The 17,441-nt window shown below is 36.4% G+C and overlaps 1 protein-coding gene across 6 annotated transcripts in view; it reads right to left on the bottom strand.

Moving 5' to 3' along the window:
* The window catches only part of HEATR5A (HEAT repeat containing 5A), a 109,696-nt gene that overhangs the window by 45,575 nt on the left and 46,680 nt on the right, over positions 1 to 17,441 (bottom strand). For all 6 annotated transcript variants that reach the window (XM_060004715.1, XM_060004714.1, XM_060004711.1 and 3 more), the window contains 3 exons: positions 8,900 to 9,009; positions 4,254 to 4,417; positions 3,855 to 4,030 (listed from right to left, as the gene is read on the bottom strand). In XM_060004715.1, the coding sequence (XP_059860698.1) occupies positions 3,855 to 4,030; positions 4,254 to 4,417; positions 8,900 to 9,009 (450 nt within the window). The remainder of the gene's footprint in view (positions 1 to 3,854; positions 4,031 to 4,253; positions 4,418 to 8,899; positions 9,010 to 17,441) is intronic.

Here is a 17,441-nt window from a genome sequence, read left to right as displayed (position 1 = left end):
GCCTTATGAATTTAAAACCTAAAACATCATTATTAGATCACATCCTAGTCACCTGCTATAATGGAACTGTATCATGTTGAAAGTAGTAAAAATACTTAAGGTTAGAGCTTGAGAATTTTGTTACATTATAATAAAACCTGACCTGTACTATTTTCTTGCCCACATTCATGTGCCAAAGATTGTAAATGAGACTACCAGAGCCCAAAATATTTTTCTCCACCCTTTACCCCCAAATTCTGACAGAGATCACAACAAAACATTCTGAATCTTCAGGAAGATAGAGATGACCAGTTTTCAGTAATACTGAATTGGTATTCCTAAGTAGTATCAATTATAACATATAGTTATTAGTTCAGAATGAAATTAGATATTAAAAGTTTTGAGTCTGGATGAAATAAAAACACATAGGTAACTAAGTAAACAGCAAAGACATAAAATTTGAAAATGCTGATTTACCTTACTTATATTTTCAGAGAGGGTGTATAATGGTGAAAATTTTCACTACTGAGAACTATAACTATCCTTTCCCTCTCTCTTCATCAACTCACAATCTACATTATTTTATAGCATTTTTAGCAGTGGTTCTCAAACCTGGCTGTACACCAGAATCACCTAAGGAGTTTTTAAAAATTTCAGTGCCCAATGTAGTATGCATACCATTACTATTAAGTCAGAATCTACGTTTTAAAAAGTAGTTTTAAAAATCCCAATGATTGCAATGTACAGTCAAGGGTGAAACAATCTTCAGGTGAATTAAGCAATTCATTCTTTGCAATTAGGTGCAAAATATATTGAAAAGTAACCATAAACAACACATACACAAGATCAGTAATAACTTCTTCTCTGTGTAAAATATCTTGATATTCCAGAACTTTAAACATTTTAGTGCTTTAAAATTATCGATGCGAAGTTCTCTTATTTTTAGAATCCTATAGTCAAAATAAAGATAATTAGGGACTTCCCTGGTGGCACAGTGGTTAAGAATCCGCCTGCCAATGCAGGGGACGCGGGTCTGAGCCCTGGTCCGGGAAGATCCCACATGCCACAGAGCAACTAAGCCCATGTGCCACAACTACTGAGCCTGCGCTCTAGAGCCTGAAAGCCACAACTACCGAGCCCGTGTACCACAACTACCAAGCCTGCACTCTAGAGCCCGTGAGCCACAACTACTGAGCCTATGTGCCACAACTACTGAAGCCGGCATGCCTAGAGCCTGTGCTCCGCAACAAGAGGAGCCACCAAAATGAGAAGCCCACACACCACAACGAAATGTAGGCCCTGCTCGTCGCAACTAGAGAAAGCTCATGTGCAGAACGAAGACCCAATGCAGCCAAAAACAAACAAATAAATAAATAAATTTAATAAAAAATAAAGATAATCAACTGATTCAAAGACAATTTAATCTCTAAGTACATAAATAAAATATGAAAAACCTATTTCTAATTTAGGACAACGTCATGTTAACTACAAGAGTTTCTTTTAAACTGTTTAAACACGAAGATAACCACGATAACAAAATGCTTTAAAATATTCACTTGTTGTTGAATACAGGTACTTTGATTAAGATATTTCTTCTCTAGAAATGCAAATCTATGGCCCAAAGAAGAAAGGTCTGCCATTTTAAACAAGTATCATACCTAGGATAACAGGAAATTAGAAACTTAACTTTCCTATCTATGTTTCTCTGTGGTGCTCTAAGAGCACCCATTGGAGACTGCTGATAGTTGCTGAATCTGGGATGCTGCCAGACAACTTCCTTTAAAATTCTCCAAACCACTGCCTACTATTTTTATTCAGTTAGAATCCAAACAGAATGTTTTGCTTTCACCAGGTCTCAACTTTTTTATTAAAACAAACAAAATCTCTCCTCCCTTGAATATTCATTCTGTATATTATTTTCATCCAGGTGGGATAAAAAGAAATTTGACACGTTTTAAAGTTTATTAAACTTTAAACAACAGAAATAAGAAACTATTTCCTTGAGACTATAATTAGGCAATAAATCTGGGAGAAATAAAAAAAAAAGAAAGCCAAAAAAACCCCCCACGTTCTTTAGGAGAGTAATAAAATCAATTTTTTAAAAGGAAAGCTTCTAAGAAGTATACTTTTCTTTTTCACTTCTTATCTGAGACCTATCAAAAAGAGGTTAGTGGAGTCATTTAAAAACATGCTTAATTTAAATCTTTTGCCCACAGGCTACCCCTGTTCCATCTACTGTAGTTACTGCTGTATTAATCCAAATTATTTTAAACTAACTGTATGCACTAGATAATAGTACAGTTACAGACTAGTACAAATCTCAACCACTCCATCAATTCTTCTTTGAAAATTCCAGTTCACTGTGATTCTCCTCTCATCTTTTAGTGCTATAGCATTCAGTTATAATTTAGTCATATATTGTCTTAAAATACAACCCAAACTTTATAGTTATAGTATACACAGTGAACTATAGGCTACAAATTTCAAATCATCTCTTGAAATTAATCTCAAAATATACATGTAACGTATAATATTGAGTAAAAACTATCAATACTATCATTTTAAATGAAGATATGAAGCTATTAAAAATCAACATAAATGTTATTCATTTTTCTATCCACTGAAAGTAAACTATCCAAAAGCCTGTTTCAGAAATGTGTTGCCGACAAGACTCAAATATTTTTTGTGAGTCTTCATCAGAGACCAAGGTAACCTCCTTACCTAATTGGTATTCTCTGGAAGACAACAGATAAAATGATATAAAAGCTATGAGCTAGTCAAATGCGTGTTGCTTGTCTAGCATGAAAGAGACAGAGAATGAATGGGAATGAATGAGGATAGTTAATAATTTACAAACTGTTAACCAGCACAGCCCATGGGAGAGATTCACTTCCCACATAGTGTCTCAGATAGAAATTTCCTGGATACTAGCTATCAGAAGTGTTTTTTGATTCCCAAGAAAGTTATTATCCTGTTATTGAGAAACTCATTCTCAATGAGAAATCATTAGAAGCTTTTTTTTTTCTTAATTTTATTTATTTTTGGCTGTGTTGGGTCTTCGTTGCTGCACGCGGGCTTTCTCTAGTTGTGGCGAGCAGGGGCTACTCTTCATTGTGGTGAGTGGGCTTCTCATTGCGGTGGCTTCTCTTGCTGCAGAGCACGGGCTCTCGGTGTGCAGGCTTCAGTAGTTGCAGCACGCAGGTTCAGTAGTTGTGGTGCACGGGCTTAGCTGCTCTGTGGCATGTGGGATCTTCCCGGACCAGGGATTGACCCCGTGTCCCCTGCATTGGCAGGCGGATTCTTAACCACTGAGCCACCATGGAAGTCCCAGAAGCCTTTGATTTTTAAAAACCAAAGTTCATTTTGAGTGAAGTGAATCCACCAAATTGAAGACTAATCTGTTTTAATCTAATTTTTGAAATCTACTAAAATGAAGACTAATCCCTGGATCTATGATGGCTTGATAAGGCCTCCAAGGTAAGAAAGCCTATGAGACCTTGTGTAAGCAGAAAACCAGTGTTTTACTTGTAACAATAGCTCATAAATCACTGTTCTTGTGACACTGAGTTTTTCATTTGTATTTTCAGCTAGATGAGAAGCTAATGTGGGAAAAGCATTGCATCCACAATAGTGCCTAGCAGTTTTCGGTTTAATCTCATCATTGACTTAATTACTTCTTATTAAATATTAGCCAGGTGAATGAACAAGAGCCTTTAATCTTACCTTCACCTGTCATCTATAAGGAATCTTTGATACTAATGAGAACTTCTGACAACATCATTCTTACCCACGGGTTCTCTATTATACATTCATTGAACCAATTACCAATCCTGAAATGTTATTTCAGGATAAGTGAACTACTGAAGATGGTTTACCTTTGAGCTTCTCCCACATGAGCACATACAACTCCAAAGAGCTTGACTGCAGAGCTAATAACTGATAGTGTTGGAGGTAAGGGCTTAGGCACCGAATCTCCCTCTACATCTTTCTCGTAAATAGAATAAGGGTCATATTCGAGACTTCCACAAGCAATACCATTACCAAGCAGGAGCTAAAAGAAAAAAAAAATTACATATAAGGTTTTAAAACCACTGTTCAGGACTTCCCTGGAGGTCCAGTGGTTGGGACTCTATACTCCCACTGCAGGGGGCATGGGTTTGATCCCTGGTCGGGGAACTAGGATCCCACATGCCAGAAGGTATGCCCCAAAATAAAAATAAAACCACTGTTTACAGATTGAATCAACCCAAACAGTTATTGAAAAATGACCATACCTGTTCTTCAATAAATCTATGGTCAGTATCTTGTAGCAAAGGACTTAATATTAGAAGATCATCCTGATGACAGAGGCGTGGAAGTAAAAATGTGGATGCTGCCACCTGTATATCAGGGGCAGTCAAGTCAGCAGCCAGCTCTCTGAGGACAGCACAAAGGTATCCTGTTGAATCAGAGAAAAAGGGCAATTAGCAATTTAGTAATAGCAGTTAACTGGTCCAAGAATGGGGTTAAAAAAGCCCAGGCTGAACTTTAATCTACATATCAGCTAACTTTAATCTATCACAGCCAAAGCTAATATATCTCCTCCTTGAGGATGTCCTACCGATGAATGGCTCAACTATGTGTTGCTGGTCACAAGGATAAGAACAGACATCTCAAAGTATATGTGTATGTATACTTTGTGATACTGAATAAATACTACACCCATTTTATTTAAATGACATAAAGCATAAAAACAGAATGAAAAAAGAGGAAAAGATACAAAGGCAGAAAAAGAAGGCATAATAGTATGACACCCTAACACCCCACCACCCCAGCGTATGACTGTCACTCATCCTAATCAGCTGGATTAACCTCATTCACCTATACTCCCAATCTACTGTCTCACCACTCCCCATATTATTTTGAAGCAATCCCTGGAAAGCATATCATTTCATCTATAAATATTTCATCGTGTATCACTAGACTTGAGGACATTTTAAACAATCTCATTATCACAATTCCGTGTTTTAAAAATCACTAAACAGGGACTTCCCTAGGGGTCCAGTGCTTAAGACTCCGCACTCCCAATGCAGGGGGCCTGGGTTCGATCCCTGGTCAGGAAACTAGATCCCACATCCCACAACTAAGAGCCCACATGCTGCGACAAAGATCCCACATGCTGCAATGAAGACCCTGTGCAGCCAAATAAATACAGTGAATAAATAAATAAAAATCACTAAACATCAAATACACATTCAGTGCTCAAATTGTCAACTGCTTCATTAATGCCTGTTTTCGTTTGCTTTTTATGTTTGAATCCAGACCTAAGTGAAGTATACATGTTGTAGCTACCTGATATATCTTAAGTCTCTTTCAATCTCAAGTTCTCCCCTCAACTTTTGTTGCCCGTAATTTATTTGAAGAAATAAGATTATTTGTTCTATACAAGTTTTTATAGATTACAGCCCCCAAGGTAATTTAATTTGTTCCTTTAATGTCTGCATTTTTTTGTAAACTGGAACCTGGATCTAGGGAGGATTCATCTTTTTTTTTTGGTTTGTTTGTATTTTGGGTGCCAACCTAGTTCATAGGCAGCATTGAGATTTTCCTTGAGACATGAGACAACGTATGGCTGTCTCTTTTATATATGTGGTTGGAAAAACTGGTCCAATTATCACACTGACCTAAGTTACCATTTCAAAGATATTTATCCTACTTTCTGATGGATTCGCAATAGAAAATTTTATCCACCTAGAGCATAACTGACTTTTGCTAGCTTGTAACTTAAGTACTTTAGGAAAGTGTAAAAATCATCTTGGAGAAACATTCACTTTTGGTTTTAAGCAACACCGTCAGAACGAAATGAAGACTTGACTGAGTCTACTTATTAGAAGTGACAGGATGAGTTAGGAAGGGCTCACCTCCCATTATTTTCTGTATTATTAGTAGTGGTAAGAGTAGTAACAACAAATATTTATTGAGGATGTCATATGTGTCAGTAAATGTCCTAAAAGCTTTACATATAGTTTTCATAACCACCTCAAGAGGTCCAGTTAGTACTGTTATTTTATTAGGTAAGGAAACAGGAACAGAGAGTCTGTTAATTGCCCAAAGTCACACAGCAGTTACATGGCAGAGTTTGACTGAAACACAGGCAGTCCAGGCTTCAGAACGTAAGCTTTTAACTATCATGCTCATTCATACATTCAAACTGTGTTTAATATAATATACAAAGATGTTATTATATATAATCCTCCCTTCAAGAAGATAGAAGAGTTTCCCTGGTGGCGCAGTGGTTAAGAATCCACCTGCCAATGCAGGGGACATGGGTTTGATCCCTGGCCCGGGAAGATCCCACATGCCACGGAGCAACTAAGCCCATGCGCCACAACTACTGAGCCTGCACTCTAGAGCCCACGTGCCACAACTACTGAAGCCTGTGCTTAGTAGTTCAGGCCTAGAGCCTGTGCTCTGCAACAAGAGAAGCCACCAAAATGAGAAGCCTGAGCACCACAACAAAGAGTAGCCCCTGCTCACCGCAACTAGAGAAAGCCCGCGCACAGCAACGAAGACCCAACGCAGCCAAAAATAAAAACAAACAAATAAATAAATTCATATATATAAAAAAAGAAGATATAAGATACTGGACACACACATGTTAACTATAAAATGAAGGTAGGAAGTACTAAGTTTCATAGAGGATGAAAAGAGAACTGCTGAAGTTAGAGAAAGGAGAGGTTACACAGGATTTGGGGACAGCAGACAGGGATAATAAAAACTTAATGAAGCAGACGAGAGTTGCTTGAAGGAATGTCTGTTAGTTTAATTACCAGTATACGATACTCAGAAAAATAATTCTGTTGGTAGTACAATACGCAAGGTATGTTTGGTACTACAGCTAAATGTGACAACAGTGGTAATCTCCATTTCTCATTTAAAGTGACTGACTGCTGGCCTAACTCTCCCTGAACAAAGTACTCAAAGATGATTCAATTTTAAAATGCAAATATGCCTTTGTTGTAGAAATACATCACTTTCTGATGCTAATGAGGAGCAATTTTCAGTGTAGAGAAAATTAAAATACTTGAAAGGAGATCCATAACAAAACTAAGATAGGAAATAAAAATTAAGAACCCAATTTTCTTTTTTTTTTTTTTTTTTTTGAGGTACGCGGGCCTCTCACTGTTGTGGCCTCTCCCGTTGTGGAGCAACAGGCTCCGGACGCGCAGGCTCAGCAGCCATGGCTCACGGGCCCAGCCGCTCCACGGCATGTGGGATCTTCCCAGACCGGGGCACGAACCCGTGTCCCCTGCATCGGCAGGCGGACTCTCAACCACTGCGCCACCAGGGAAGCCCTAGATTTTCTTTTTTCAACAAGTTAGTTCATAGTAATTCCTGACTTCATTTCCCAGTGAACATTCTGGAACTGATTTTAAATCTATACACTAGTATATTAATTATTCCTTTAAGACTTCTGATTGCATTCCCAAACTCCAATTCTGAGAAAATAGTACAAGACTTTGTTTTTCTCTTTAAGTCCTTCAAGGGCAGACTTATATTATCATTTATCAGAAGATACACTGTGGATTTTAAGTTGATATCCTAATATTCCTATATGTTTAATGAAGACTTCAAAAAATCAATTTTTTCATCTGTAGTTTGAGACAGACCTACCACTAAGCTTTGTCTGTTTATTCTCTACTAGGTTACTTATAAATGGATTGGCAGCACAGCATGAAACAGATCTATGTTATCTTGATTCTACTATTTACTGGATACATAAACTTGAGTTGGTTTTTGTAACCGCTTTGTGCCTTTATCTGTCAAATGAGGAAAATGTAACTAGCTCACTGTATTATCCTAAGATAAATGGGGTAATATAAACAATTTCTAGTACACCACCTGGCATACAGAAATGACTCTTGATACAGTTTCTGAGAAAGGGCAATGTACAATGTATCCACTTTTTTTCCAGAGAAGTAAATACAAAATTCTTATTTTATATCAAACATTTTGCTAGGTACATTTGTGAACCAGGAAGAGAGGTGGTAGGAATAATATCACTCACATAATGATAAAGGCCAAGACAGAAGTTATAAGTTAGTATCAATATTTTGAACTACTGTGGTATATATTATATTGCATTTATTTGCAGAATAAAGATATAAAACAATAAAAGCAGTATTTTTACAAGAAATAGATTTGAAGAAACATTGACTTAATATGGTTGGTTGAAAATGATAAAAATTTAAAAAAAATAGATGCTCCCATTAGAGACAACTTTCAGCTTTCACCTCTTAAAACAAGCATCTTAAGTTATTCAGTAGTAGTAGCAATGTATTTTCTTAAAACTGTATTTTAAATTTACAAGAAAAGTTTTAGAACTAATTGTAAAATAGGGGCAAGTTTATTTTACCAAATGCAGTATTCTAGTATTCCAAAGCCATCCTGGGCCTAATAAAAGCAAAACCTACATTATAAACTTAATAAAATCAATTATACCTTGGTATACTGTTCAAAATTAAACTTCTATCTGGGCAGAGTTAAGAATGGAATAGTGGAAGGAAACGTATACAACAGATAACCACTCTAGAAGGAAACTAGGAGTGGCCAAATTTCTAATAGATTTGAATTATATATTCTGCAGAAAACCCTGGAGTAGAATCAAGCCCAATCTTTGTGACTCATTCTCTCCCACACAGTGAAACTAGGGACTTTTTCTCAGAAGAGAGAACACTGCAAGAAATGAAGAAGTAGGTTTTTTTTTTTTTATGTATTTTATTTACTATAAAATCGTGAACACATGGGTTAAGACTGAACTCCCTAAACCTCCTAGAAACAAAGCACTAAATAACTGCCATATAATTCATTTGTTCAGGTATTACTTTCCAGGCACTGTGTTAGCCACAAACAGTAAAACATTTTGGTGTAAGGCACATACCTTCATAGGTCTCAGGAGGTAATAAAATCAACAATTCATAAAGCCTCTGTCTATAAACTACTGATGGTGTTTTCAAAGGACTTCCGTATGTTTTTAGTATTGAAGAAAGCCTTAAAGTAAAAGAAAAAACACATCTTAAGTGTGTACGTTATACAACAACGTATAAATATTCAACATGTTGACATATAAAGTAGCTATATATAATCAGTGAACATTAGTGCTGCTTCTATTATTTTTTATAATGTGTGACTTTAAGTTAAAAGAGGAATTATAAGCATCACAGATGAAAACTATTTTGCTATCTTTTCTACACACTTCATAAAACTATACATTCAGCTAAGATTTCTAAGGCTGTATCTTATCTAGAAGCTGCAACTCTTACTTAAACTCCAAAATTTACAACACTGCATTTGTGAAAAAATAAAATCTATTACATAAAAAAGGAACAGGCCAAAGAAACAAACAAATTGAAGACACAAATACCTAGAGAAAAATCCAAGTGTCTGTTAGAAACTTGATCTGGAATGTGATCACCAAATAAAAATGAATCCACAAAATCATAAAACAAATTCTCTTTTAATAAAGTACAAGCTAAGCCAATGTTTCCCTAAAAGTTCCAGTCATGAAATCTCTTAACACTTCCTGTCTTCACTCTCTTCTTTCATGTTCATGTACTTTTTTTAAATCTTCTATTCATTCTCACTACTGATATTAAGACATCATTTTACTGATATTCATTCAACTAACAAATATTTATTAAAGGATTACTACTCTTTGCCAAGGTACCATGTTATCAACTGGTGTACAGTTTTCATCCCCTGTAGCAATACACAAATTCAATGGAATTACTTTTGCTGTGCCACTGGAATAAATCCACTATGCTGTCATGGAATGAGGTTTCCAGGTACTCTAAGAAATTCTGGCAATGTTTATTCATTTGTATTTTCTAGAAAAATACCGCTTGCTTTTACTCGTTTCTAGATGAAAAGAAGAGTTATCTTTGACTTGTCATTTTATTAAAAAAGAAAAAGTTGGTTCCATTTTTTATCTTTCAGGTTAGTAAACAACATTTATAAAACCTGGGTAGAAGGTTTTTAGTTATGAAAGTTAAGAATAAATCCACTGTAATTTTGTACTTCTCTAAAACAAGATTGGAAGAATTACAGCTGACATATGAAAACTATTTAAATCATATTGACAAGACATTAAGAAATTACAAATTATATCCTTAAAAATCCTGCAACATTCATTTAGTTTAAATACAACAGAATTTAGCTCAGAGGGTTGTTCGCATGCGCGTGTTTAAAGAAAATAAGATGCATACAACAAAATTAGAACTTAGGAAAGCATTCCTAGGGGTTTCTGCTTCTATAAGTAGGGCAGATTAGAGTCTCTGAAGGGCCTTCCTCTATAAATACACTTAGATCCTGGATAAAAGATAATTAGCATTGCTAGACTTGAAGAAAGGGACTTTTCCAAGGCTTAACTCCCACCCTACCAAACAAACAAACATAAAATGCATGAAACAAAACATGAGCTAAAATCAGAGTGGGAACACCAATACCAATACCAACAAAAGAACTTCAATTGAGCTTGTGACCCTGGCAAGGTAGTGTTGATAAATGGGATCTCCTGAAGGTAGTTTAAATGGTCCCAGGTCCTGGCAGAGGCAAAGGCCTATTGAATTAAACCCAGCTGAAGAGAAAATTAGTGAACTGGAAGAGACAGCAGAATAAATCACCCAGAAAACAGCAGAAAGAAAAGGAAAAAATATATATATTAGAAAAAGATTAAGAGACATGGAAGACAATACAAAGAGACTGAAAATTTGTTTAATGACAGCTCCGGAAGGAAAGTTTAACAAGAACGGAAAACAGGCAATATTTAAAGAGATAACAGCCACTTTTCCAGAACTCCTGAAAGACATGAATCCAACGAAATATACAGCAAATTGGATAAAGAAATTCACAAACTGCCAGTTTAAAGCAGAAATTGTGAGATTCAATTTTTAAGAACTCCAATTATATGCAGTTTATGATACACCTAAAAACACAGTGACATGGAAAAAGACATACCACACATATAATACTGTAAACATTAGAGTTTAATAAAAAAGTATTACTAAGGACGAAGAGAGTTATTGTATAATGATAAAAGATTCAACTCATCGGGAAGATATAATTACTTTCTCAAAATATGAAAAAAGAAACATAAAACTTCGGAGAAAAACTGATAAACCCAATATCACAGTGGAGTTTAACACATCACTCTCAATTATTGATAGGTTAAACAGAGAAAAGGTTAGTGAAAATAGACGGAACAATGTGACTAAAAGAACATTTGTATAGAGCAAGTCTCAACAAATTTAAAGGACAAGTAACATACAGATCATATTCACTAAGTACAATGCAATTACGTTAACAATCAGTAACAAAACTGCAAGCTAAAAACTGTTGCATACATTCAGAAACTTAAAAACATACTTCTGAACAACTTCAAAGAAATTATAATGAAATTTTAAAACACATAAAATGGAAAAAATAGAAATAATAATTTCAATACTTGTAGAATTCAGCAACTGGATCCTTACAGGGAAAATTATGGCCTTAGCTTATATTAAAAGAATTGAAAGAAATTCAGTGAGCTAAGCATTCAAATTAAGCTGTCAGAAGAAGAACAAGAATTTAAGAAAATGGGAATAATAACAAGCAATAATTAATGAAATAGAAAACAAGTTCAAGTTTCGTTCACAATGGCGGAGTAGAAGGACGTGCGCTCGCTCCCTCTTGTGAGAGCACCGGAATCACATCAGGACTCAGGGGAAAGGAGCAGTGACCCCATAGGAGACTGAACCAGACCTACCTGCTAGCGTTGGAGGGTCTCTGCAGAGGCAGAGGGTGGCTGTGGCTCACTGAGGGGACAAGGACACTGGCAGCAGAAGTTCTGGGAAGTACTCCTTGGCATGAGGCCTCCCAGAGTCCGCCAGAAGCCCTAGCAAAGAGCATGTAGCCTCCAGTGCTCGGTCACCTCAGGCCAAACAACCAACAGGGAGGGAACGCAGTCCCACTCATCAGCAGACAAGCGGATTAAAGTTTTACTGAGCTCTACCCTCCACCAGTTCCTTCAATCAGGAAGCTTGCACAAGCCTCTTAGATAGGCTCATCCACCAGAGAGCAGAGAGCAGAAGGAAGAAGAACTACAATACTGCAGCCTGTGGGATGAAAACCACATTCACAGAAAGACAGACAAAATGAAAAGGCAGAGGACTATGTACCAGATGAAGGAACAAGATAAAACCCCAGAAATACAAATAAATGACGTGGAGATAGGCAACCTTCCAGAAAAAGAATTCAGAATAATGATAGTGAAGATGATCCAGGACCTCGGAAAAAGAACGGAGGCAAAGATCAAGAAGATGCAAGAAAGGTTTAACAAAGACCCAGAAGAATTAAAGAACAAACACCTAGAAGAATTAAAGAACAAACAAGCAAAGATAAACAATACAATAAATGAAATGAAAAATACATGAGAAGAAATCAATAGCAGAATAACTGAGGCAGAAGAAAGGATAAGTGACCTGGAAGACAGAATGGTGGAATTCACTGCCATGGAACAGAATAAAGAAAAAAGAATGACAAGAAATGAAGACAGGCTAAGAGACCTCTGGGACAAGATTAAAAACACCAACATTCACATTATAGGGGTCCCAGAAGAAGAAGACAGAGAGAAAGGACCCAAGAAAATATTTGAAGAGATTAAACTTCCTCAACATGGGAAAGGAAATAGCCACCCAAGGCCAGGAAGCACAGAGAGTCCCATACAGGACAAACCCAAGGAGAAACATGCCGAAACACATAGTAATCAAATTGACAAAAATTAAAGACAAAGAAAAATTACTGAAAGCAACAAGGGAAAAATGACAAATAACATACAAGGGAACTCCCATAAGGTTAACAGCTGATTTCTCAGCAGAAACTCTACAAGCCAGAAGGGAGTGGCACAGTATATTAAAAGTGATATAAGGGAAGAACCTACAACCAAGATTACTCTACCCGGCAAGGATCTCATTCAGATTAAACAGAGAAATCAAAAGGTTTACAGACAAGCAAAAGCTAAGAGAATTCAGTGCCACCAAACCAGCTCTACAACAAATGCTAAAGGAACTTCTCTAAGTGGGAAACACAAGAGAAGAAAAGGACCTACAAAAACAAACCCAAAACAATTAAGAAAATGGTAATAGGAACATACATATCAATAATTACCTTAAATATGAATGGATTAAATGCCCCAACCAAAAGACATAGGGTTGCTGAATGGATACAAAAACAAGAGCCATATATATGCTGTATACAAGAGACCCACTTCACACCTAGGGACTCATACAGACTGAAAGTGAGAGGACTGAAAAAGATATTCCATGCAAATGCAAATCAAATGAAAGCCGGAGTAGCAATATTCATATCAGATAAAACAGACTTAAAAATAATGTTACAAGAGACAAGGAAGGACACTACATAATGATCAAGCAATCAATTTAAGAAGAAGACATAACAATTATAAATATATATGCACCCAGGGGCTTCCCTGGTGGTGCAGTGGTTAAGAATCTTCCTGCCAATGCAGGGGACATGGGTTTGAGCCCTGGTCTGGGAAGATCGCACATGCCACAGAGCAACTAAGCCAGTGTGCCACAACTACTGAGCCTGCGCTCTAGAGCCTGTGAGCCACAACTACGGAAGCCCACATGCTTAGAGTCCATGCTCCGCAACAAGAGAAGCCACTGTAATGAGTAGTCCGCACACCACAACGAAGAGTAGCCCCTGCTCGCCGCAACTAAAGCCTGTGCGCAGCTATAAAGACCCAATGCAGCCAAAAATAAAAGAAATTAATTAAAAATAAGTAAATAAATAAATATGCACCCAACACAGGAGCACATCACTACATAAGGCAAATGATAACAGCTATAAAACAGGAAATTAACAGTAACACAATAATAGTGGGGGATGTTAACACCTCACTTACACCAATAGACAGATCATCCAGACATAAAATTAATAAGAAACACAACCTTTAAATGACACAACAGACCAGACAGATTTAACTAACATTTATAGGACATTCCATGTGAAAATAGCAGATTACACTTTCTTCTCAAGTGCACATGGAACATTCTTCAGGACAGATCAAATGCTGGGTCACAAATCAAGCCTCAGTAAATTTAAGAAAACTGAAATCATATCAAGTATCCTTTCTAACCACAATGCTATGAGATTAGAAATAAATTACAGGGAAAAAAACCATAAAACACAAACACACGAAGGCTAAACAATATGTTACTAAATAACCAAGAGATCACTGATGAAATCAAAGAGGAAATCAAAAAATACCTAGAGACAAAAGACAACGAAAACATGATGATCCAAAACTTACGTGATACAGCAAAACCAGTTCTAAGAGGGAATTTTATAGCAGTACAATCCTACCTTAAGCAACAAGATAAATCTCAAATAACAATCTAACCTTACACCTAAAGGAACTAGAGAAAGAACAAACAAAACCCTAAGTTAGTAGAAGGGAAGAAATCATAAAGATCAGAGCAGAAATAAATGAAATACAAAGAAAACAATAGCAAAGATCAATAAAACTAAATGTTGGTTTTTTGAGAAGATAAACAAAATTGATAAACCTTTAGCCAGACTCATCAAGAAAAAGAAGACTCAAATCAACAGAATTAGAAACGAAAAAGGAGAAGTTACAATGAACACTGCAGAAATACAAAGCATCCTAAGAGACTACTACAAGCAACTCTTTGCCAATAAAATGGACAACCTGGAAGAAATGGATAAATTCACAGAAAGGTATAACCTTCCAAGACCGAACCAGGAAGAAATAGAAAATATGAACAGACCAATCACAAGGAATGAAGTTGAAACTGTGATTAAAAATCATCCAACAAACAAAAGTCCAGGACCAGATGGCTTCACAGGTGAATTCTATCAAACATTTAGAGAAAATCTCACACCCATCCTTCTCAAACTCTTCCAAAAAATTGTAGAGGAGGGAACACTCCTAAAGTCATTCTACGAGGCCACCATCACCCTGATGCCAAAACCAGACAGAGATACTACAAAAAAAGAAAATTACAGACCAATATCACTGATGAATATAGATGCAAAAATCCTCAATAAAATACTAGCAAACAGAATCCAACAACACATTAAAAGGATTATACACCATGACCAAGTGGGATTAATCCTGGGATGCAAGGATTCTTCAATATATGCAAATCAATCAATGTGATACACCATATTAACAAATTGAAGAATAAATACCATACGATCATCTCAATAGATGCAGAAAAAGCTTTTGACAAAATTCAACAGCCATTTATGGTAAAAAAAACTCTCCAGAAAGTGGGCAGAGGGAACCTACCTCAACACAATAATGGCCTTATATGACAAACCCAAAGCGAACATTGTTCTCAATAGTGAAAACATGAAAGCATTTCCTCTAAGATCAGGAACAAGACAAAGATGTTCACTCTCACCACTATTATTGAACATAGCCTTGGAAGTTTTAGCCATGGCAATCAGAGAAGAAAAAGAAATAAAAGGAATCCAAATTGGAAAAGAAGAAGTAAAACTGTCAGTGTTTGCAGATGACATGATACTATACATAGAAAATCCTAAAGATGCCACCAGAAAACTACTAGAGCTAGTCAATTAATTTGGTAACGTAACAGGATGCAAAACTGATGCACAGAAATCTCATGCATTCCTATACACTAATAACAGAAAATCAGAAAGAGAAATCAAGGAAACACTCCCATTCACAACTGCAACAAAAAGAATAAAATACCTAGGAATAAACCTACCTAAAGAGGCAGAAGACCTGTATGCGGAAAACTGTAAGACACTGATGAAAGAAATGAAAGAAGATGATACAAACAGATGGAGAGATATACCATGTTTGTGGACTGGAAGAATCAATACTGCGAAAATGACTATACTACCCAAAGCAATCTACAGATTCAATGCAATCTTTATCATATTACCAATGGCATTTTTTTACAGAACTAGAACATAAAATCTGTATGGAGACACAAAAGATCCCAAATAGCCAAAGCAAATTTGAGGGAAAAAAACAGAGCTGGAGGAATCAGACTCACTGAATTCAGACTATACTACAAAGCTACAGAAATCAAGACAATGTGGTGTTGGCACAAAAACAGAATTATAGATCACTGGAACAGGATAGAAAGCCCAGAGATAAACCCACGCACCTATGGTCAACTAATCTATGACAAAGGAGGCAAGGATATATAATGGAGAAAAGACAGTCTCTTCAATAAGTGGTGCTGGGAAAACTGGACAGCTACATGTAAAAGAATGAAATTAGAACACTCCCTAACACCACACACAAAAATAGACTCAAAATGGATTAAAGACCTAAATGTGAGACCGGACACTATAAAACTCTTAGAGGAAAACATAGGAAGATACTCTTTGACATAAATCACAGCAAGATCTTTTTTGACCCACCGTCTAGAATAATGGAAATAAAAACAAAAATAAACAAGTGGGACCTAATTAAATTTAAAAGCTTTTGCACAGCAAAGGAAACTATAAACAAGAGGAAAAGACAACCCTTAGAATGGGAGAAAATATTTGCAAACGAAACAATGGACAAAGGATTAACCTCCAAAATATATAAAAGCTCATGCAGCTCAATATGAAAAAAACAAACAACCCAATCAAAAAATGGGTAGAAAACCAAAGTGGACATTTCTCCAAAGAAGACATACAGATGGCCAAGAGGCACAAAACTAATTATTAGAGAAATGCAAATCAAAACCACAATAAGGTATCACCTCACACCAGTCAGAATAGCCATCATCAAAAAACCTACAAACAATAAATGCTGGAGACGGTGTGGAGAAAAGGGAACCCTCTTGTACCATTGGTGGGAATGTAAATTGATATAGCCACTATGGAGAACAGTATGGAGGTTCCTTAAAAAACTAAAAATAGAATTACCATATGACCCAGAAATCCTACTACTGGGCATATACCCAGAGAAAACCATAATTCAAAAAGACACATGCAGCCCAGTGTTCATTGCAGCACTATTTACAATAGCCAGGTCATGGAGCAACCTAAATGCCCATTGACAGATGAATGGATAAAGAAGATGTGGTATATATATACAGTGGAATATCAGCTATGAAAAGGAACGAAATTGGGTCATTTATAGAGACGTGGATGGACCTAGAGACTGTCATGGAGAGTGAAGCAAGTCAGAAAGAGAAAAACAAATATCGTATATTAACGCATGTATGCGGAATTTAGAAAAATGGTACAGATGAACCGGTTTGCAAGGCAGAAATAGAGACACAGATGTAGAGAACAAATATATCGGCAAAAGGGTGGAAAGCCGGGGGTGGGGGGTGTTGGTGGGATGAATTGGGAGATTGGGATTGACATATATACAGTAATATATATAAAATGGATGATTAATAAAACCTGCTGTATAAAAAAATAAA

Source organism: Delphinus delphis, chromosome 2 (assembly GCF_949987515.2).
Source record: "Delphinus delphis chromosome 2, mDelDel1.2, whole genome shotgun sequence".
Taxonomy (NCBI): Eukaryota; Metazoa; Chordata; class Mammalia; order Artiodactyla; family Delphinidae; genus Delphinus; species Delphinus delphis.
The sequence above is the reverse complement of the archived record's forward strand: the minus strand, read 5'-3'. Positions and strand labels throughout refer to the sequence as shown.